The sequence below is a fragment of the Lissotriton helveticus genome, chromosome 4_1 (assembly GCF_964261635.1).
Source record: "Lissotriton helveticus chromosome 4_1, aLisHel1.1, whole genome shotgun sequence".
NCBI lineage: Eukaryota > Metazoa > Chordata > Amphibia > Caudata > Salamandridae > Lissotriton > Lissotriton helveticus.
Genome location: NC_136063.1, coordinates 821001195 through 821023704, shown reverse-complemented (window position 1 = coordinate 821023704; position 22510 = coordinate 821001195). Strand labels below are relative to the sequence as shown.

Genomic DNA, 22510 nt, shown 5'->3' with positions numbered 1-22510 from the left:
AGGGTTTTGAGGCGGATGCTGCGGGGGAAGGTGTGGACTGACCTCGCCGCTGCCCCCGGCCGCCCGGACGGCGGTTCCCACGGCTGCCACCGCGTTGGGTATTGCCCTGCGGAGCGTGGCTGGCGGCGCGTGTGGGCGCACCCCTTCCGTGGCCACGAAAGGAGTGAAAGGCAGCCGATTGCTGGCGCTGGCCCGAGAGGCCCAAGGACTTGGCCGTAGCCCTGGAGTCCTTAAAGCACTCAAGCGCATGGTCTGCCTTGTCGCTAAAGCGGCGACGGCCATCGAACTGCATGTCCATGAGCGTGCTCTGGACATCAGCCGAGAAGTTGGCGAACCTCAGCCAGGCGTGGCGTCTGACCGCCACCGTCGTTGCCATCGCTCTACCCAGCGAATCGGTGGTATCCAGCCCACACCTGATGGAATACTTGGCTGCATCCCGGCCCTCCACAAGGGCTTGGCCGAGTTTGGCCCGTACCTCCAACGGACACTCTGGCAGCACTTCCGCGACCTTATCCCACACAGAGTGGGTGTAACGTCCCAAGAGGCAGGCGGTGTTGGAAGACCGCAGGCCTAGACTAAGGGATGAGAAGATCTTCTTCCCATACTGGTCATACCTCTTGGATTCCCTGTCGGGCGGGGCCGACGGGAATGCGGTCTGGGAATTGGAGGCCTGGATGACCAGGCTCTCGGGGGTAGGGTGGGAGGACAGGAAACATGGGTCGCCCGGGGCTGGGCGGTGGCGTCTGGCCACGTTCCTATCTACGGGCGAACCCGTAGCGGGCTTGGAAAAAGTGCCCAGAAGAACGTCGGTCAAGGCCTCATTAAAGGGCAGCAGAGGCTCGGCCGAGCTTGACTGCGGTTTAAGGACCTCAGTGAGGAGGTTAGTCCTCACGGCCGCGACGGGGAGCTCAAGGCCCAAGGCCTTGGCAGCCCTCATCAGCACCACACTATAGGTTGCCCCCTCCTCCAAAGCCACGGTAGGAGGGGAGACAAAACCAGTGTCTGGAGAGGTGTCCAGGCCACTGGCCTCCCCAAGGTCTCCTGCCCAGTCCTCATGAGACTGACACTCCCTGGTCAGAGGGTCCTCAGACCCCTCCCAGTCCTCTTCATCACCCATCTCCTGAAAATCAGGGTTCTCAACTAATGGGACCTGATCATAAAAGTGAAATTCACCAAACGACGTCTGGAGCGGCGCCCATCGGGGCCGTCCCGACGGGGGACCAGGAACGAAGGTGGAACCGGGGACGGCGCCGCCCGAGGACGGCGCCGGAGGCGACACCTGCGGGTCCGACGCCGGGGAGGTCGTAAGATCCACCGGCGACGAACCAGATCCCGAAGGAGGTCCAGCGGAGTCCTGCGGCGCCAGGCCCGAAGGCACCGGCGGCGCCGGGACAACTGAACCCCTCGGCGCCGGCCCCGAAGGCGCCGGCGCCGGCGGGATAGAGGGGACCTGCGGCGCCGGGCCCGAAGGCGTCGGCGGCCGAAGCACCCGACTGCGTCGGGGCCGGAGCCGCCGACCCGCTAGGAGCCCCAGACGGGTCCGCTGGGCCCGAAGGCGCCGCGGAGCCCGCCGGAGGAGAGAGTTTCCTCATGGCCAGGAGGAAGCGCTCGATCTCCTCCTGCGTCGCGTTCAGCCCAGGGACCGGAGGGTGTGGAGCTGCACGCGGCGCCCGCGACTCCGACGGAGCCGCGTGGGCGGTGTCACCCGAACCCCCGGCCGCATCGTGCGAGCGTCGGGGGGAGTCCGAAGTGCGATGATGCCGCTTGGACTTCTTGTGCCTCTTTCCTGACGACGACTTCGACCCGGAGGACTGCGGCCTACTCTCGGAACTGTGGTGGCTCCGAGCCCGCGACCTGTCCCTCAACCTCCCATGGGATCGGGACCTCTCGCGGCGCGGGACCGACTGCCGGAGTTCGAGTCGCCTGGCTTTCGAAGAGAGGGCCCGGCAGTCGGCGCAGGCCTTGTCGTCGTGGTCGACGCCCAGACAAGATAAACAGACGCGGTGAGGATCCGTGACCGACATCAGACGGTCGCAATCGTCACAGTGCTTGAAACCGGGCATCCCTACGGCACCGTTCGGAGTCGAGAGACTCGAAAAGCAATCAAAAAGAGATCAAAAAGTTAGTCAAAAATTGACTAGGGAACTGCTTTTTCCAGATCTGCGCTTGCTGGCGCGGAAAAAAGAAGAACTGACGTCATCACGCGGAGGCGGCGTCTAAGTACTCCGACGACCTCATCACGGCACCCACGACGCCGACGACGGACGCGGAGCCGCAGACGACGCCTACCGACGCGCAAGGGTACTGCTACGCAAAAGTTTCCGGATCCAGTCTGACGCCTGGGGATATTCTAAGGTAAGGAATCTAATACTAACGTGTCTCTTTCAGATATATGCCCTCCTGTTCCCGGCCCGCCTCAAGATCCTACATGGCAACAGATCACACTTTTTTGACTCACCGGAGGAAGCGGAGGAATGGATGGAAGTAACGCTCACGCCACCGACCTCACAGGACCCATTTGCAGACGGTGGGAGCGACGGCCATCGGAATCAGCCAGACCGACGGCGCTCTACCTCAGATACTGGCCAAGGCCCCACAACACGGGCCTCACCGAAAGGACAAGACGCAACGAACCGCTCGGAGGAACGGACAAAGGTGGCGCAGTTGACAGAAGAAGCACTAGCCGCTCACGATGCAGACACGGCGAGAGACGTGGCCAGCATTTCAGACACGCATACGGAAGTATCGGGTCGGCGGACAGCTTACAGCTCTACCCCAAGATCACGGCGCAAATGGCTGAAGAATTTTAACACCAGCGACTTGAACAATGTCTGGGTGGTAATGTATGAACAGCATAATAGCCACACACGGGTGGGTGGCCTGGGGGATGTACGTGCTACGGGCTTGCTATGTCACCGCAGGTCAGCACAAATCAGACCGAATAGACTACACCCCCCATCATATGAACATGGTTGTGTTTGACTATTACCCATGTTGGGTATCATGGTTTGGACCCCGGGTCCGTTTATCTGGGGACCTCAATGTTCAGGGGTTAACTGTTAAAATGGCACTCCACTATCACCACAGGGTATACTTGGCATGCTCACCCAAGGGCTCAACATTTCCACATTATGCGATCAGTTATGGGGCCACTTAATGTTTACAACTTGTGCACCTGGAACGTGCGAGGCATGGGTTCGATCCACAAAAGACACAGGATACTGGCTCAACTTAACCGTAGGGGGGTCATGATAGCTTGCCTCCAGGAGACACATTTGAACAGTGCTGAGAACTCGAAACTGTTGAAGAAGTGGAGGGGTCAACTCTTTGCTACATCCTACTCTGCATTCTCAAGGGGGGCAGCTATTTGGCTTCGTAATTCTGTACCCTTCAAACCAGTTGAGCAGAGAATTGACAAGGAGGGAAGATATGTATTTGTGAGGGGCATACTGGATGGCACCACTGTTGTGCTCGGATGTGTGTATGCACCAAATTCGGGTCAATCGGATTTTTTAACTAGACTTAATGGTGTTTTAGCGGATTGGGCAGGATATCAATGGGTTGTTGGGGGGGGATTTCAATGCTGTGTTGGATGTAACGTTGGACAGGTCACACCCACCCCTACACGCCACCGAAAGCAGGAAACAGGCGATTGCACTAACACGGTGGGCAGAAGGGTGGGACCTAGCAGATACATGGCGCAGCAAACACCTACTTGATAAGGAATATACCTTTTTCTCCCCACCACACCAACTGCACACCAGAATCGACCGCGTGTTCTGCTCCCGCTCTCTACTGGGGGCGGTTCTCACAGCACAGCATATGTGAAAGACACTCTCAGACCACAACCCTGTCGAACTGGCGATGCAATGGGGTAGGCTCCTGACACCGATACCGACCTGGAGGTTGCCCACGGAACTTTTGGAAGACAATGTCTTCAAATCGTCCATGGCGGACACCATTGAGGCTTACTTTGCTACGAATACTGACACTGCTAGCTCCAGACGATTGGAGTGGGACACGTTCAAAGTCTACATAAGGGGGGAGGCGATGGCCACCCGGGTGGGCATGAAGAGGGTGGCGCTTGATAGCATTAAGGAAGTAGAGGGTAGACTGGCAATGCTAGAGCACGAAGCAGTGGGCACAAACCTGCACTTTACGCCACTACAAGAAGCACACATAAGGCACGCTGAGCTGCTTGAAGACTTAAGATTACTGGACTATCGCGAATACACTAACAGACAGCACACTCAGGCTGATCGGTCAGGCCCACTGTTAGCCCGTATTATACGGGACTCCCCGACACACCTCCCAATCTTGGAAACTATAGACCAAGAAGGTTCAATGGCCTCGACTCAATTAGGAGTTAACACCGCATTCAAGAACTACTACACCACATTATATGGCCCACACCAGCCCCTCTCACATACGGCACTGGAGAACTTCATGGCGGGCTTAGATCTGCCCCAACTCGCTGGTGGACAACGAGACGACCTGAAGCGTGATATCACCACAGCAGAGATTAAACAGGCAATACACGCCCTCCCGAGGAATAAAACTCCTGGGACGGACGGCTTACCTGTAGAATTTTACGAGACATTTATCGACCTACTCGCCCCACGACTACAAATCATCTACCATGAGGCACTACGGGCCAATTCCCTGCCACAATCATCCCTCCAGGCTTTGATAACTTCCCTAATAAAACCGGGCAGAGACGGGATGCACCTAGCTAACTACAGACCCTTGTCTCTCCTTAATACTGACTATAAGATACTGAGCAAAGTACTGGCAACTAGACTGGCGCAGCACATCCCCCAACTGATCCACCCAACCAGTGCGGGTTTGTACCTGGTAGGAGCACAGCTATGAACCTCCGTAGACTAGCCCAACTGATGCTACGAGACCAGGCGGATGTAAGCACTGAGGGCTGTATCTCACTAGACCTAAAACAGGCCTTCGACTCCCTCAGATGGGATTTCATGTTTGCAACATTTGCAAAATTCGGGCTACCTCCGGAATATGTTGCATGGGTCAGGCTGCTATACACCCACCCCACGGCGCGGGTGCGAACGTCCAGATGCATCTCTGAGCCCTTGGCCATTGCAAAAGGTACCAGACAGGGATGCCCACTCTCCCCGCTCTTATTTATCCTGGCGCTCGAACCGCTACTTTGTAAACTCCGGAAGGAGGCTTCTCACTGCGGCATTCAGAGAGGCGGGACGACACACGTGGTGTCCGCCTATGCTGATGATATCATCCTGTACCTCCGTGATCTGAGGGGTGACCTACACCCTATACCCACACTATTTGAGGAATACCGGTTGTTATCGGGCCTCACGATAAGCGAACCCAAGTCGTATGGTTATTGCTTTAATGCCACTGGTCCATCGGCATCACTGCTTTTCCCACCGTACACTTTCCAAATGGCGGACACAACTTTCCGCTACCTTGGGATCCAAATCTACAGAGGTGCAGAGGAAATGATAGACGGCAACTTGGGCAGAGCAATGAGGGCGCTCAAATCACAGATACAATTCTGGTTATCGCTGCCTTTGTCGGTGGCGGGTAGAGTGGCGGTCTCCAAGATGGTGGTGCTCCCCCGACTCATTTACTATTTCACTAACTTGCCATTCCTGATTCCAGAATCAACTTTCAGGGCACTAGATACGCTCCTAACGGAGCTCATATTGGGATCGGGGCGGAGACGCATAGGACTTGCTAAATTACAGCTTACCTCTGGGGCTGGGGGAATGGGAGCACCGGACTTCAGGGCCTATAATTTTGCCTGTCAGCTGCAATGGCTGGCATACTGGCTGGCAGGCCGGAACCTACATGAGATCGACATCACAGAGGAGGATCGCTCCAAGGGGAAAATTCATATCTTGCTTTTGCCCCGATCAAAGCTACCTGGGGACACTCCCCCTCTTCTCCGACTTGCAGTGCAATATTGGCGGAAAGCAGTAAAGTACATGACTCCCACAACTTCATACGCCCCTACAATTCCGCTTTTAGGTATCCCGCTGGAATCAGGAACGCTCACGGCCCGCAAGCTCACACCATGGCACGACGCAGGGGTAACGAACATTGGAGACCTCTTCGTAGATGGACGCATGTTGTCCTTTGAGGACTTCAGGGCCACGCATAACGTCCCGGGAGGTTCGTTCCTCCTACATGCTGGTTTACGTCACTACGTGACAGAGATGTGGGTGCGAGAGGGCGAAGAGCCACCCACAAACCCATTACTAACGATGCAGTACCTCATGGGAACGGGAAGCCACCTGACCAGATGGCTTACTGCTGGAATCAGAACGGGGAAGGCGATCTCATTATTGCCTCTCAAGGCCAAATGGGAGGGCGACATAGGAAGGCCACTCGAGGACAAAGAATGGGAGCGTATCCTTCAATTTCCCAAAAAAGTGGCTAGAAACCCGAAGTTCAAGTTTATTCAATTGATGGTTTTGCACCGGGCGTATTTCACGCCACGCCGTATACACGCTATGTTCCTTGACGCTGCTGACACCTGCCCCGGATGCAGAGCAGATGATGCTTCACTGATACACATGCTATGGGACTGCCCGAAACTGGGCTATTATTGGACCACTATACACGAATCGCTTACCAAAGCGGGTGCTCCCCTACTAGCACACACCTTAGAACATACAATACTAGGGCTAAGACCAGTGGCGCGTAAAAGAAGTGTGTCGACACGCTTCACTGATATGGCCATGCTACTTCCGAAACGCGCGATAACCATGCGGTGGAAATCGCCCAAACCACCCGACCCTGACATGTGGAGGACAGAGGTTATACGATGGAGCAGGGCAGAAGGGGAGGCGCTACAGCGCGAGGAACGTAGGGGCCTTAGGAGGACGCTCATATCACTAGACTGGTTTGCCATATTAGGGGCTTTTGAGGCGGAAGGGGGCGATGAATCTAATGTCTCGTTATCCGCAGCTTCAATTGTGAGCCGCCCTCAATACACCACAACTTGCCACGGGCGTGCTTGGTGCACCTCGAAACACAGCACTGGGGAAACCCACACATTTTTTGTTTATGTCTCTGGCTGATTGTATAGAATAATGTGTTAGGCAAGAGCTGTTTTTGGGCATAGCCAAATACCAATGGATATATGCAATTACGAAGTATGAGTGCCTAGGGTGGGTTTACAGGGGGTGGAGGGTTAAGGGTTTCTTGGGGGTTATGTTTGGTTAACTGCAATGCAACAAAATAGAAAATTTATATTACACTTGATACCATTGTACCACACAGAGCGTATTAATATGCGATTGCTTGTGTACCAACTGTACCACGCTATTGCTCTACTTACTATGCAAATAAACCAATTTTCACAACAACAAAAAAAAAGATGGCCGCCGTAATAGAATGTCAAGTCCATTTTTGATTTCAATGTTTTCACTTGTACATAGTGCACGGGACATTTTCTATGTTGATTAACATAGTGATTGTGTTTGTTTATTTAAACTGAGACAAGTAAAGTTTCTGGTTGACACTGACGAAGGCGGAAACGCTGAAACGCGTTTGTCAAACTGGCTGCAGAAAGCGCGAAAATAAATAATTTAAAACTGCTTTAAACCCCATGGATGGCTTTGTTGTGTGCGCTCGAATGAAGCGGTTTGTTGGAATTACGGACCAGTGTTGGGAGTTTAACTGCGCGTTTCACCACGCGCCGAGGAGGCACCCGTAACGTGTGGAGCAACGACGGGTGAAAGTGCGTTGTGGAATTTAATTATCGTTTGCCCCTTCGGAGTATCCCGTGGACACCGCGGCGTCTATGATAAGACGTGAAGAAACTGATGGAAAACACCCGCTACAGATCCCTGGTGTGGCGGTTTCGAAGGGAAACCTGCGGAGCGGAGCCCCGGAGAACGCAGTGAGTGTTATTCCAGTATTTCATATATAAACACCGACAAGTTACGCTAAAGCAACCAGACGGGTGGTTTAAAAGCCTAACATTACAGCGCTTCTGCATGATAGAGTATGTTTTCGGACACAGAGAGAAGCAGCAGCAGAAGATTTGTTTGCACAGAAAAGAATAACTGGGAAGAAAAATTAACCAGAAAAAGCGAGTGCACCAACAACGCTGAAAAGCTTGTTCACTGCGCTAGAGAAAGAGTACGAAAAAGAAATACGCTAATGGTGGGAAGCAACTAGCCTGCAAAAATATGTGGATGTAGGCAGAGTACCACGGGGCCTCAGGATATACACCGTTCCTTCTTACGAAACACCCAATCCGGCCCTACTTCAAGAATGGGCAGAATATACAACGGAGGTTACGAGCGTGATGCTCAACATTCTAATTAAATATGCATGGATAGATCGAGCAGAGCTACAAGATAAAATTAAAGAAATTGAAAAACAAATAGAGAATGAAAAGGATGATAAAAAGAGTGAAGAACTCTGAGGAGCAATGAAAAAACGTCTGCTGGATTATGAGGCCACGATAAAGACAAGGAAACAAACAAAGTTTTTAAGGGACGAGAAAGATTATAGCAACGGTCGTATTCTAACTTTTGCTAGAAAATACGACGCCCCGAGAAACAAACTTTTCAAAACTCAATCCAAACAAAAGACACCACCAACCACATCGGAATCTGAGATATCCGAAGGAGAACAAACCACAAAGGGTGTAGAAGAGAGATCTGGAGCCTCAAGTGCCACACTTTCAAATCCATCCTCCCCGCGTTGTCCCCTTTTTTTCAAGAGTACGAATTAATGAGAGGACTGAGACAACGACCTGCGCAACGAGTACATCCTCCAGAAGCAAGAGGAGGAAAACAAGGAGGGGCAACAAAAGTCGTCACAGGGCGATCTACCCCTGTGATAACGCGAAGCAAACGAGGCAAACAATGGAAATAAGTGGCAGAGAGAATGAACAGACAGTGATAAATCTGTCAAGTAGAACATTGACAGAAACAGAAATAACTGTTCTAAAATTGGGGCTTACATTCTGTCCCACAGTCGCATATGACTATACACAAATGCGGATAGATCTATATTTGTTTATAAGAAAGATCAAACTGATGAAAATACACATTTTAAATCCGGGAAGAAATACCAATGTGACAACAGGAGAAGAAGGATTGTTTGACCAACTAGTGGGTTCGGATTTGGAGACCATACGCATTTTGAATGACATAGACGCAAATGTAGATGAGATGGAAAGAGATAATACACAAATTCTGGAGAACATTGGAATCAGCCAAAAAGGCTGCAAAAGTACTAAATGTAAGAAGTCGAAAATCATCCCTAGAACTCCATATGATGCCATAGACACATTTCAAGAACTTGTGATCGAAGATTTGAAAAAACTACAAACAGAGAAATTTAATGGAAAGAAAAGAAACATGACTAAAAACCAATGGGAGGCAGTAAAGAAACTAAAGGAAGATGACACCATAATCATCAAACCCTCGGACAAGGGGGGCAACGTAGTAGTCCTCAGTAGAGCACAATATGAAGATGAAGCTCTCTCCCAGTTGAAAAATAAAGAACACTAAACTCCCATAAAGCGACAAGAATATCTGGACAGTATTGGGAAGTTCGACGAAATGATATTAAAATGGAGGGATGAAGGCATCTTGGATCAGGAAGACTGGCAGTTCATCAAATGTGAACATCATGAGGTGGCAACATTCTATCACCTGCCCAAGGTGCACAAAAGTAAAAGCTGGCCACCGGGAAGACCCATAGTCTCTTCCAAAAAGAGCCTATTGGAGAATACTTCTATTTATATAGATAACTTCATATCTCCAATGGTAAATGATTTAAACTCCTATTTGAAGGATACGAAGGATTTTTTGCGTATCATCGAAGGTACTAGCTGGGACTCGGAAATGCTCCTAATAACTATGAACATAACAAGCCTGTATACTTCGATAGACCATGAAAAGGGACTCCATGCTATGAGCTTCTTTCTGGATAAAAGACCTTTAAAATTTCGTAAACCCAACCAGATGTTGATGGATCTCACTAGGTTTTGTCTGTTTAACAAAATTTTTACTTTCTCAGGACAGTTGTATCGACAAAGACAGGGCACCGCGATGGGCACGTGCTTCGCCCCCAGCTACGCAAATTTATTCGTTGGCTGGTGGGAGAAGCACGTGGCCTGGGCGGGACAGAATGAACAATGGATGGATAACATTGCCCTGTGGGCGCGTTACATTGATGATTTATTCATCGTGTGGCGCGGCACAAGGGGTGAGGCTGAAAGATACATAGAACTCCTTAATATAAATGATTTCAATTTGAAGTTCACAGGCTGCATAAGTGCCAAGGAAGTAGTGTATCTGGACCTAAGGGTGTATATAGAAAATGAGAGAATTGAAACATCATTACACCAAAAAGTCACAGCAGGAAATACGATCCTACACGCTGACAGCAGCCACCCCAAAAGAGTAGTGAAAAACATTCCAGTAGGAGAATTTCTGCGAATGAAGTATAACTGCTCTACACCTACAGAATGTAGTAAGGCCATAGCCCAGTCTAAAGAGAGATTCAGGAAAAGGGGATATTGTAGAGGCTTTTTGGATAAAGCAGAACAAAGATGCAACGAAACAGGAAGAGACACCTTACTGAGAGATAAAGTAAAAAATGAAGACAACAATGTTGGGTTAATCAGCAACTACACAGATAAATCCTCAGAGATCTATCAGATTCTAAGAAGAAATTGGAAGGTGCTTAAGTCTGACAGCGTAGTGGGAAGGAAACTACCAGTTAACCCCCAGATTACATACAGGAGAGGAAACTCTTTAAGGGACCAACTGGTTGACAGCCACTACAATCCCAAAAGTAGGAAGGCAAAGACGATAACAGGATTCTTCCCTTGCAAGGCGTGTAAGTACAGTAGCACGATCAAGACCTATGCAGTATCTGGGATGCAGACAAGAGTACCTATTACCAAATTACTTAACTGCAACTCAGAGTATACAGTTTACTGCCTAACGTGCCCGTGTGGGAAACGGTACGTGGGGAGCACAATCAAGCCTGCCAAACTAAGAGTTTTAGAACATCAAAGAGCCATCACAAATAAAGACCAAGTCTATCCGGTGGCTCGCCATTTTGAGAAAGAGCATGGCAGTAACTGTAGTCTCCTAACCTTCTTCTGCTTGGACCAATTGGTCAAATCAGACAGAGGAGACGACAACGTAAAAACTCCGTACACTGGAGTCTAAATACATCATCAAACTGCAAACAAAGGCCCCTATAGGTCTGAACAATGAAGAGGAAATGTGGGTTCATGTAGGTCGTTAATTGTGATGTAATCCTTTCTGACCATTCCTGTACTTCGAGCCTCCAGTTCCATTCCCAGTATCCTAAAAAGGTGCAACAATTAGTCAAGGATTCTGCAAATTATGCTGATTTCTCTCTGCCCATTCAGGGCGTAATGATGTAAATAATGGATAAAATGACATGCGAGCGGCATTTGGAAAATGTTTATAATATGGGTCATAATAGTGTGTTAAATATGGTTTAGCGAAACAGACAAGGCCATATGCCAAACACGATCTTCTGGGGCATTACACAAAGCAATTGTTATGTTTAACACACTACGCATGAAGAGATTGGACATTATCATCTTATGTACCATTCTAAGATGGCCGCCGTAATAGAATGTCAAATCCATTTTTGATTTCAATGTTTTCACTTGTACATAGTGCACGGGACATTTTCTATGTTGATTAACATAGTGATTGTGTTTGTTTATTTAAACTGAGACAAGTAAAGTTTCTGGTTGACACTGACGAAGGCGGAAACGCTGAAACGCGTTTGTCAAACTGGCTGCAGAAAGCGCGAAAATAAATAATTTAAAAGTACTTTAAACCCCATGGATGACTTTGTTGTGTGCACTCGAATGAAGCGGTTTGTTGGAATTACGGACCAGTGTTGGGAGTGTAACTGCGCGTTTCACCACGCGCCGAGGTGGCACCCGTAACGTGTGGAGCAACGACGGGTGAAAATGCGTTGTGGAATATGAATATGAATATGAATATGAATATATATATATATATATATGTATATATATATATATATATTGCTCCTCTGTCAAAACAAACTTTGACACACCAGCACTCGCAGTAGGTTAAACCTAATCAGGTTTATTGCACAGAAAAAAACAATAAAACAGACGCTTTTCAGCACTTGCCTTCGTCAGTGTCAGCTGGCAACGGCGAGGCGGATATTGATAAAGGCAAATATAGTCAAAATAAAAAACGGACCACTGTCCAAATCATAAGCGCCATCTTGTAATGGCTAAACCAAATCACAATTTCATCAGTTCAGATATAACAACTAAGAATACTGTTGGAAAAATTGCATATGGTGTTCGATATTGCATGGGGGCGTGGCTTGGACGCTGACCAGGATGGCTGCGTGAGCGAGCTGCTCCGCGTCTGATCCCGCTATTGATCCTGTAGATCCCCCATCGGAGCTCCCAAAAGTGCGTTCTGCCGGGGGAAATACCGCCGCAGCAGAGGGGAGTGCCTGCACTGGCGGAAAATCAGCAGCGGAGCGGAGACCCGGCTCCGGGGCTCACAGGGACCGAGCAGCGGCTGCAGACAATGGCGGCGTGAGGAAAAGACGGACCTGTCCCCGGTGAGGAATGAACCCGATCTGAGCCCGAAATTAGATGACTCTCTAGGGGGTGAACAGACCGGGACTTGCCGGCGGGAACGACCGGAGCAGCGCAGCGGAGGGACGACGGCTCTCCCGGGCGAGGACTCGGCGACTGGGGTGCCCATCCCCCCGCTTTCCAACATGGCGGCCGCGTGAGTAGCGGATTGCTCCTGTAAAACAGCACCTCTGGTGGGTGGCCACTGGGTCATCAGGGGAGCCAGCGCGAGGGCTGGAAAACACTACCTGCAAGCTGCTGAGGGGCGGTAAGAGAGGACTCAGTCCACGAGGGATCACGGCGGCTGCCGGGAGAGCCGGGGACAACCTGGGGCTGAGAACAGATCTGGTGAAGGCTGCGGTGTCCCGTGGCAAGTGGTGTGCCCTGTATGAGTGGAGCGACCTGGAAGTGGGAACTGGTGCTGAGCCATTCATTCTACGCGGCGAGGTGGCCCTGACCTACTACCGTGGCCGGCTCTAGAGGGCGTCCCTGTCCGGGTTGAGCCGATGGACTATTGCGGATGATCTGCGCTGTCTCCGACCCTGAAGTGGAGGTGCCCGGAGCAACACGACTAACGGCCGTACCCGCGTGCGGGGGGTCAAAGGCCAAGAAGGCACTGGGGGCACAGAGTACAGCGCATGAGGTAGCCGACGCTCTTTGGTTGCGGAGTTCGAGCCCCTGCGCTGGTGTCGACTGGGCCTAGCTGGGAGATATTGGGGAGCGTAGTGCCCGCGTTAGGAGACCCCTTAAGGTGGATCTGGGACAGCGTCTGAAGAGACAGAGATGGCGGCTACCGGCGGTGCCTCGGATGTACGGCATGGGCAGGAAGTTATGTCCTCCTCACTCCAAGATGGCGGAACCCACACCCCGCCGGATACGTCGGCACAGGAACAGCGGCTGAACCTGCGACTCGATAGCATACTAGAAGCGATAACCGCGACGAAGGAATCGCTCCATCATGATATAGCGCAGGTTGCAACGGGGCTGGGCCTTCTGAAGGCAGACCACGCCAAGCTCTCGGACAGAGTGAAAGAAAATGAACAACTGCTTCGGGACCTGAAACCGACGGTGGTGACTGTGGAGCACAAGCTGGATGACGTCCTGGGTCGTCTGGCGACACTGGAACGACGCGCTGAAGATGCTGAAAGTCGCAACCGGAGGAATAACGTGAGGGTGGTGGGCCTTCCGGAAAAAATCGAAGGGGGCGATGCAGTGACCTACATGGAGAATTGGTTCCGGACGGTGGTAGCGCCAGAGGGTCTATCTCCATTCTTCTCCCTGGAGCGAGCACATAGAGTGCCGGCCCGCCCGCCCACGCTGGGCCGGCCACCTAGGCCGATGGTGGTGAAATTGCTGCACTACAAGGATCGCGATCTGTTGATTCAAAGAGCGCGCTCACAGGGCCCATTCCAGGTGGACAATAACAATGTTACGATCTTCCCTGATTATACACAGGACGTCCAGAAGCACAGAGCATCCTTCTTATCAGTGAAAAGAGAATTGAGAGGCGAAGGGATTCAGTATTCCTTGCTTTTCCCCGCCAAACTGAGGGTGATCGTGGATGAGAAGACTCACTTCTTTCTGACTCCGGATGAAGCATGGTCGTGGCTTGAATTGTACCGGGCGGGAACGGATCGCTCATACAAAGGAGACGGAGGAAGGCAGAAACCGGTCCAGATACGGAAATCGCAGCGCATTCGTTCACGAAAGAGACTCGAAAGATCCATGAAAGAGACTAAAATGGCGGCAGATAAGAAAGGGGCCCTGGCCGCAACGGCGATTATAACAGGGTCGCAGCCAGAGAAGACGTCGGGAGGGTCGGACTCTGAAGAGGTGGGTGAGAAATCCGGAGGGGAAGATTCGGACACTGGGAGCGTGAAGGGACCAGCGGTCACCCCGCAGACTTCCGACGGCCTGTTTAATGAATGACATTTCAGAGAACTGTAAGAATCCGAGTTCCGTATGGGGACAGACTTGCCGCATATCTGCAGGACTCGCAGGTATGGGGCTATGACTGCACTATGGGATCCGGGCATGGGATGGGGCCTCTGCCTGTCTTAGGTCGGCGCCTACGCACCCCCCTCGGGCCCTTAAGGCCTTCTGTGGTAACGACCACAGATTAGTGTTATGTGTGCTGTGCTGGAGGTTTGGAACGGGGCTGAAGCTGGGTTATTAGGTCCTGTCCTGGGGAGAGGGGTTTTGGGAAGTTTGTGGGATGTTTTACAGGGGGGGTGCAACTGCTATGATGTTAGAGCCTACTGTTTATCATTGATACTATACAGAGACGACTGTGATGGGGACGTTACCTGATTTAAAATGCATTACATGGAATGTCCGTGGTCTTAGAACGATGGTGCGACTTCGTAAGGTGCATGCCTATTTGGTGCGACGGGGCGTCCAGATAGCACTGCTGCAGGAAACTCACCTAACCGAGAAAGAATGCACTGCCCTGCAGAAGAGGTGGCGTGGCCAGGTGTTTGGCACGAAATACTCAGCATTTGCCAGGGGAGTGCTGATATGGATAAGGGCGGGGACGCCGTTCCAGGTTACGAACCAGCGGGTGGACCCAGAGGGTAGATATGTTGCAGTGGAAGGGAGGTTATATGGTAGGGAGGTGGTCCTATGTAGTGTGTATGCCCCCAACGCAGATCAGGCCCGCTTTTTTGATTGTTTAACGGGCGCGCTGGCCTGTTACCTGGCAGGCCCAGTCATATTGGGAGGGGACTTCAATTCGATTACTGATGTACGGCTGGATAGATCGCACCCACCTCTGACCGGCTCACCGGTACGCAGGCTAGCTGCTCACAGGAAGGAATGGCAAGACGGGTGGGGACTGATAGATATTTGGAGGGAACAACACCCTGAGACTAGGGACTATTCCTTCTTCTCAGCGATCCACGCACTGCATGTTAGATTGGACTCAGTACTATGTAGTGGACCTTTAGCGGCAGCCATAATTCACACGGAATATTTAGCAAGGACCATATCAGATCATAACCCCTTATTGGTGTCAATCCGGTGGCAGCAGGCGAGATCGGCAGTCCCTACATGGCGGCTGCGGCCTGACACGCTAGAAGACCCGGTGATTAGTGACACGATTCTACAGGGCATTGAAAGTTATTTTGAGTTGAACGAGGGCTCGGCCACCTCGAGATCGGTAGAATGGGATGCGATGAAAGTGGTGGTGAGAGGTGTGTGCATGGGCAAATTCTCAAATGTAAGGACGACAGTTTTGGATGATCTGACGAAAGCGGAAGGGGCATTAAGAGGTCTGGAGCAGCAGAGACCTGAACGACCGGACTTGCAGGAGCGCTTGCTAGAGGCTAAGGAGTTGGTGGCGACTGAAACTGAGAGGCTGCGGTGCTATGATTATAAGTTATATGCCATTAAGGTTCATGCGGAGCGGGACAAAGTGGGTACGCTCCTGGCCAAGCTTGCTAACCCGGAGCCTAGGGGATGCCCAATCATGAGTATACGTACGGAAAGGGGGGACATAGTCTACTCGCAGCCGGCGGTTCTGGCGCGCTTTCAATCCTACTACACGAGATTGTATGAATGCCAGTTGGAGGCAGGGGCCTCAGAGATAATTGACTATTTGGAATTGGTCCCGCTTCCGGTACTGGATGACGAAGCTGCGAAGGATCTGGGGGGCCCCATAACGGTCACTGAAATCAGGGTAGCTATCAAACAGATGGCCAGGAACAAAACTCCAGGGGTGGATGGCTTGCCGATTGAGTTCTATACCAAATTTATTGATCTATTGGCACCCAGACTATTGGTGGCGTACTCCGAAGCCGCGGAGCTGGGACGCCTGCCTGAAACGATGAGGGAGGCACTAGTGGTACCACTGCTGAAACCTGGCAGAGACGCACTAGATGTCGCTTCTTACCGCCCCTTATCTATGCGGACAGTAGATTACAAGATCTTGAGCCGTATCTTGGCCACTAGATTATTACCGCACATGACCACACTGGTGCACAGGGACCAAGAGGGATTTATCCCGACCAGGAATACGTCAATGAATGTACGCCGTCTGGTTCGGATATTAGATGATTCTGGGGCGTCACCTCCTGGCCCCGCGGTGTTGTCAGTTGACATTGAGAAGGCTTTTGACAGCCTCGAATGGGAATACCTGGATGCTGTGTTGGCGACACTAGGAGTAGGAGAAGGCTTTAGGAGGTGGACGAGAGTTCTCTACTCATCGGCAACGGCTAGGGTACGACTGGGGCCGATTATATCTTCAGCTTACCCAGTCTCTAGGGGGACGAGGCAGGGTTGCTCGCTATCCCCCTTGCTGTTCGCGTTGGCTATGGAGCCGCTGGCGGCGCGAGCAAGGTCGGGGGCCGTATATGAAGGGATTACGCAGGGAGTGGAGACGCACTATATATCACTTTATGCGGATGATCTCTTACTGTACCTAGCAGACACCGAACGAGCGATGGGGGGAGCGGGAGAGATGCTGAACAGATTTGGAAAGTTATCAGGCCTTAGGGTGAATTGGGCTAAAACCTGTGTGTTTCCACTGCGGGCAGGAGCACCGTGCCCCCCGCTCGCGATGGAGGTAAGGTGGGAGCCCACCTGTTTCACCTACCTAGGAGTGCGCATTTATCATGAGGCCGAGGACCTATTGGAGGGTAACATAGGACGATGCGTGCGCGCACTGAAAGGTAGCATGGCCTTTTGGGCCTCCCTCCCTCTGTCAGTGATGGGACGAGTGGCATTACTAAAGATGGTGGCGCTCCCGCGGCTGCTTTACTATTTTCGGACCCTACCGATTTGGATCCCGCAGCGGGTCTTTAGGGAACTGAAGACGCTAGTTACGGGCTTCCTTTGGGGTCACGGGAGGCGCAGGGTAGCATTGGCCACTCTAACTAGGCCCAAACTAGAGGGGGGAATAGCAGTACCTGAATTTGAGTTATACTACCTGGCTGCTCAACTCCAGATTTTAACACAACATGTTGCCAGGGAATTCAGAGGACCAGAGCGCGAACGTGGGCTTGGTATCCAGAGGCATGTCTTATCATACATAGTCATGCAACAGAAACTAGATGTGAGGGCCCTCACGATGGAGGAACGCACGCTCAAACTATGCTGGCACAGAAGCCTGAAGAGAGCGAGGAAAACCCGACCATACGCACCGGAGATACCACTAGGGATGCTAACTGCTCTGCCGCATGGCAGCGACTGGTCCCAGCTATTGGACTGGGAGGAGCTGGGTGTGCAGATGGTGGGGGACCTATACCTGGATGGGGTGTTGGTCCCATTCCAGACGTTGCAAGAGCAGTTTGGTCTGCCGGATGGCTCCTTCCTGCTACACGCAGCGGTGATTGCGGCAATGCAGAAACACTGGAGGAGTGGGCTGGCAGAGCCGGAAGCAGCATTGGCATGTCAATATGTGGTGATGGCGGCGGGCACAATTAAAGCGGTGACTTGCCTTCACGCCAGAATGTTGACTGAGGGACTGGAACCACTATTAGCACTAAAAACGAAATGGGAAGGCAGCATAGGCAAACCCATCCCGGACGCGGCCTTGGGTCAGCTTCTAGGCCGAACTTGGAAGGGCACAAGGAACGCTCGGTTCCAACAGGTGCATTTCTTCGTCATTCATAGGGCCTACTTGACCCCGGAGAGGATCAATAGATATTTTCGGGGTACATGATGCGAAGTGCCCGAGATGCTTGTCGCCTGCTGCAGACCTGGACCATCTGTTATGGGGGTGTCCGAGACTGGGTACGTACTGGTCAGAAGTGGGGGTCGTCCTGAACGTGATCACGGATAGGAAAGTGGACTTTGATATGGCGACATGCCTGCTGCTCTGGTTCCCTCATACTAAGAGAACGAAAGTCACGAGTAAATTTATTGACCTTGGACTCATGCTGGCTCAGAAGGAGATCACGTGGCACTGGAAATCTAGGGAAGGCCCGTCAGTGAGGAGGTGGATGAATGAGTTGTTGAAGTGGGCTGGATGTGAGAGCACTATCAGACTGCGACAAGCTGTTAGGACTGATAACGAGAAAGGTTTAGAAGTGGCGAGAGCATGGGAAACGGTGGTACAGGCATTACGTGATTACATGGTGGGCGATGAAGGCGAGACAGTATGAATGGACGGAACGCCATGCAGCTAGCAAGACAGACAGGAACTCCTGACAGGTAACGGGATCCAGGGATGGTACTGATTACACGGGCCGCATCAGTAGCAGTTGGAAGGGGGTGGGGGGAGGGACGATACGCGGAAGGTAGTTAGGCACTGCGACACAGATTAGGGAGTCACCGTAGGTAGAAAATGCAGTTCGATGGTGGAATAGGTGGTCCTTGAGGCATAACAGCGACTGAACAGAAGGGGGTCACAGTAGGACCCTGGCGTGAAACGTCAGAGGACTATAGGAATGACTGCATTGGGTTGGAGATACACTGTTGACGTTGCTCCTGCAAGACATATGTGTCAGTTGGTTGGTGCAAGGGGAGCGGGAGTTTGAGGGGGAAAAAATAAAAAGCAGATACTGAATACTATTGATAACCGACCGCCTGGAAAGGGAGGGCACCGTAGCATCTTCCTGCAGAGACACAGAGGATGGTTTTGACGCGCCGCCCAGCCTCCGGGATGTGGGCTGAATGGCTGTGTACAACTTTCATGTTAATTATGTGTTGCGTGACGCATTTGGTGTATTGGTTAACCTATACGGAGGTATGATTTCCGATTCTGCAATAAAAACAAGTTTTAAATAAATGGTGTTAGATATTGCATTCCACAAAATAAATAATTACATCTTTGTCTTAAGCCCTGGATGGGCAATCATTGTAAGACAAATAATTCATTATCTTTTAAATCAGTAATAAATCACAATCCAACATCCTCCGAAGTATACCTGAATTCGTATATCATGTAGTGGTATGTCTCGGGGAGAGTCTAATTAATTTGAGACCCGCAGCAACAATAGGGCCCTGAATGGGCAATCAGTGAAAACAATATTTAAGCTATTCCTGGTTTATTCTAAAATCACTGTATCTTCTAAATGGAAGTTTGCGTTATGAATTTGATCATATAGTCCCCTGACTCCTTACTACCTTGGTTTCTTTAATTTATTCATGAAAATTACTCTGGCATCGATACAGCTCATAATGACTCTCTTATATCATTGATTACAGATGTGATGTTAATTCTTCCCCCACATTGAGACCTCCAGGTGACTTTGTTTGGAGTTCAATGATATACCTCGACTCCAAGCGTCTTAGCTTCCGCTTGTAGTCGCCACCTCTCAAGTCTTGTGGGATGCAGTCTAAGCTAAAGAAACTAAGAAGAGTTCTGTCGCTATTGTGGTGCGTGGCAAAGTGGCGAGCCATCGGGTAGTTCTCATCCTTATTAGCGATGGCTTGTTGATGTTCTAATATCCTTAGCTTTACTGCTTTTGTTGTGCTCCCTACTTAACGATGTCCGCAGGGACATTTCAGACAGTATACTACATGCGTAGTAGAGCAGGTTATGAATTTAGGGATTCTGATCTTTGCTTCCTTGTGGGGTACCTGATATGATAACACCCTCTGGCTCGTACTGCAGGCCTTGCATTTCCTTCATGGGTACGACCCATGCATGGCGTGTAGTTCTGCTTTAGATCTTTCTTTGGACAAGTGACTTTGTACTAACTTGTCTTTGAGGGACTTGGTTTTCCTGAATGTTATCATTGGATGATCAGGTAGATCTTTGCCGATGACAGCATCAGATTTAAGAATACCCCAATTCTTTCCCATAATGGCTCTCACCCTATTCGCTGCCACCGAATATTTGGTGATTAGTCTTACTATGCCATTACCGCCTTTTCTTGCACTGCTCTGCCTCTCAATCAGGAGTGTCTGTCTGTCAGTAGCTAACACTTTGCCTTTAGCTCGTTGAAGCAGCGTGTGAGAATAGCCACGTGATATAAAAAGTTTTATGCTTTTCTCAGCTGCCTCCTCAAAGTCCTTGTCCAGGGAGCTGTTGCGTTTTATTCTCAACAATTCCCCGTAGGGGATGCTTTTCACGAGGGTTCCAAGGTGACTGCTCCATCCATGCAGATCTGAAAAGCGCAGTCTGAATTATATATATGAAAAATTTGCGAAGATTCGTCATCTGGCGCCAAAGTTATTGGGAAAAGAAAAAATGCTTCTCCTATGGAAACTAGGTCCTAACTATAACTATTTACTGGCGACAGCCAGTAGATATTATATCTCTGAATAGAAAGGCAAATGTATAAATCTGCTTAAAAACCATGATAGGCAACACTGAAGCTAGAGTATCCTGGTGGCTGAAGTGAGTGTTTAACTAGACAATGCTATTCAGTCATTATGCAGACCTTTCAGAAAATTCAACATGCATGTGAGCGGTGTGTATGGGCAAGAAGCAATAGGCTTACCAAGTTTCTGCTCAATCGACCTGAGATTTTCTTCCTGTTCACTGAGCTCCTGTTTCTTTTGTAGCATTTCTGGCGTGTTAAGGCTTTCTAAATGCAATTCAAGTTCATCATTCACTTCGCCGACTTTAACAACTGATGACTGGTATTGCTGAAGAAGATCTATGTGAAGATAGGGGACAAAGGACACAATTTTTAACAAACCCAGAACATAACACTGAGAGGACAGAGACAGAGCTGCAAAGTTTACATAAAGCACAAGTTACTTACCTTCGGTAACGATATATCTGTAAGAAACAGTAGTTAGTGTTTGATTCCTTACCTTAGAATATCCCCAGGCGTCAGACTGGATCCGGAAAGTTTTCGTCAGCAGTACCCTTGCGCGTCAGTAGACGTCGCCTGAGGCTCCACGTCCGTCGTCGTGATCGCTGGAATGACATCGTTGGAGTACTTAGACACCGCCCTCGCACGCTGACGTCAGTTCTGTACATAGCTTTCCGCGCCAGGAACACAGAGCAATGCAAGAAACCGACACTGGTGCCATGAAACTAGGGCCCTCAAAGGGAGATACCTTAACCCTAGATATCGGTTCGCAGAATGGGGAGGATGGGTGGGGCGGTAATGAATCTAACACTAACTACTGTTTCTTACAGATACATCGTTACCGAAGCTAAGTAACTTGTGCATCTGAAAGAAACAGGTTAGTGTTAGATTCCTTACCTTAGAATAGATACCCCAGCAATACCAACCCCGGTGGTGGGTCTGCAAACCAAAATAACACCAGAAAATCCAGGAGAACGGAACGGCCGAAAAAGCCATCTCTCCGGACTTGGCTGTCCAGGCAGTAGTGTCTAGCAAACGTGTGCAGCGAGGCCCACGTAGCTGCCTGACAGATGTCCTGCAAGGGGAGTAGTAGCCGCCGTGGCCCGAGTGGAATAGGCACGCAGCCCCACAGGAGGCTCCTTTTTCACCAAAGACTAACAGACCTTGATGCACAAGATGACCCATCAAGAAATGGTCCGTTTGTGCACCGCCCGTCCCTAGTGAGCGCCCAAGTAACCAACAAAGAGCTGGTCGTCCACCCGGAACTGGCGTGTGCGGTCTAGATAGAAGGAGAGCGCTCGTTTTGGGTCCAGACGGTGGAGCCTCTATTCCTCTTTCGAGGGATGCGGAAAGAAGGTAGGCAAAGTGATGGACTGCCCGATATGAAAGGCTGTAGCCACCTTGGGCAGGAAAGAAGGACGAGTCCTCAAGACAACTTTGTCCGGATGGACAGAGAGGAAAGGAGGTTTAGAAGATAGAGCCTGGAGCTCCCTCACTCTCCTGGCAGAGGTGATGGCAACCAGGAATGCAGTCGTAAGAGTCAGAAGATGAAGAGGGCAATTGTGTAGTGGCTCGAAAGGAGCGCACATCAAATAGGTTAGAACAAGGTTCAAGTCCCACTGAGGCATCACGAAAGGAACAGGAGGAAACATGTGTGTGATGCCTTTCAAGA

General features: G+C 50.7%; 1 protein-coding gene across 1 annotated transcript in view; it reads right to left on the bottom strand.

The window, feature by feature from the left end:
- Positions 1–22510, bottom strand: part of SMCHD1 (structural maintenance of chromosomes flexible hinge domain containing 1) — a 2317253-nt gene that overhangs the window by 156954 nt on the left and 2137789 nt on the right. Inside the window, exon 46 of the mRNA XM_078687460.1 lies at positions 21019–21177. Within this exon, the coding sequence (XP_078543586.1) occupies positions 21019–21177 (159 nt within the window). The remainder of the gene's footprint in view (positions 1–21018; positions 21178–22510) is intronic.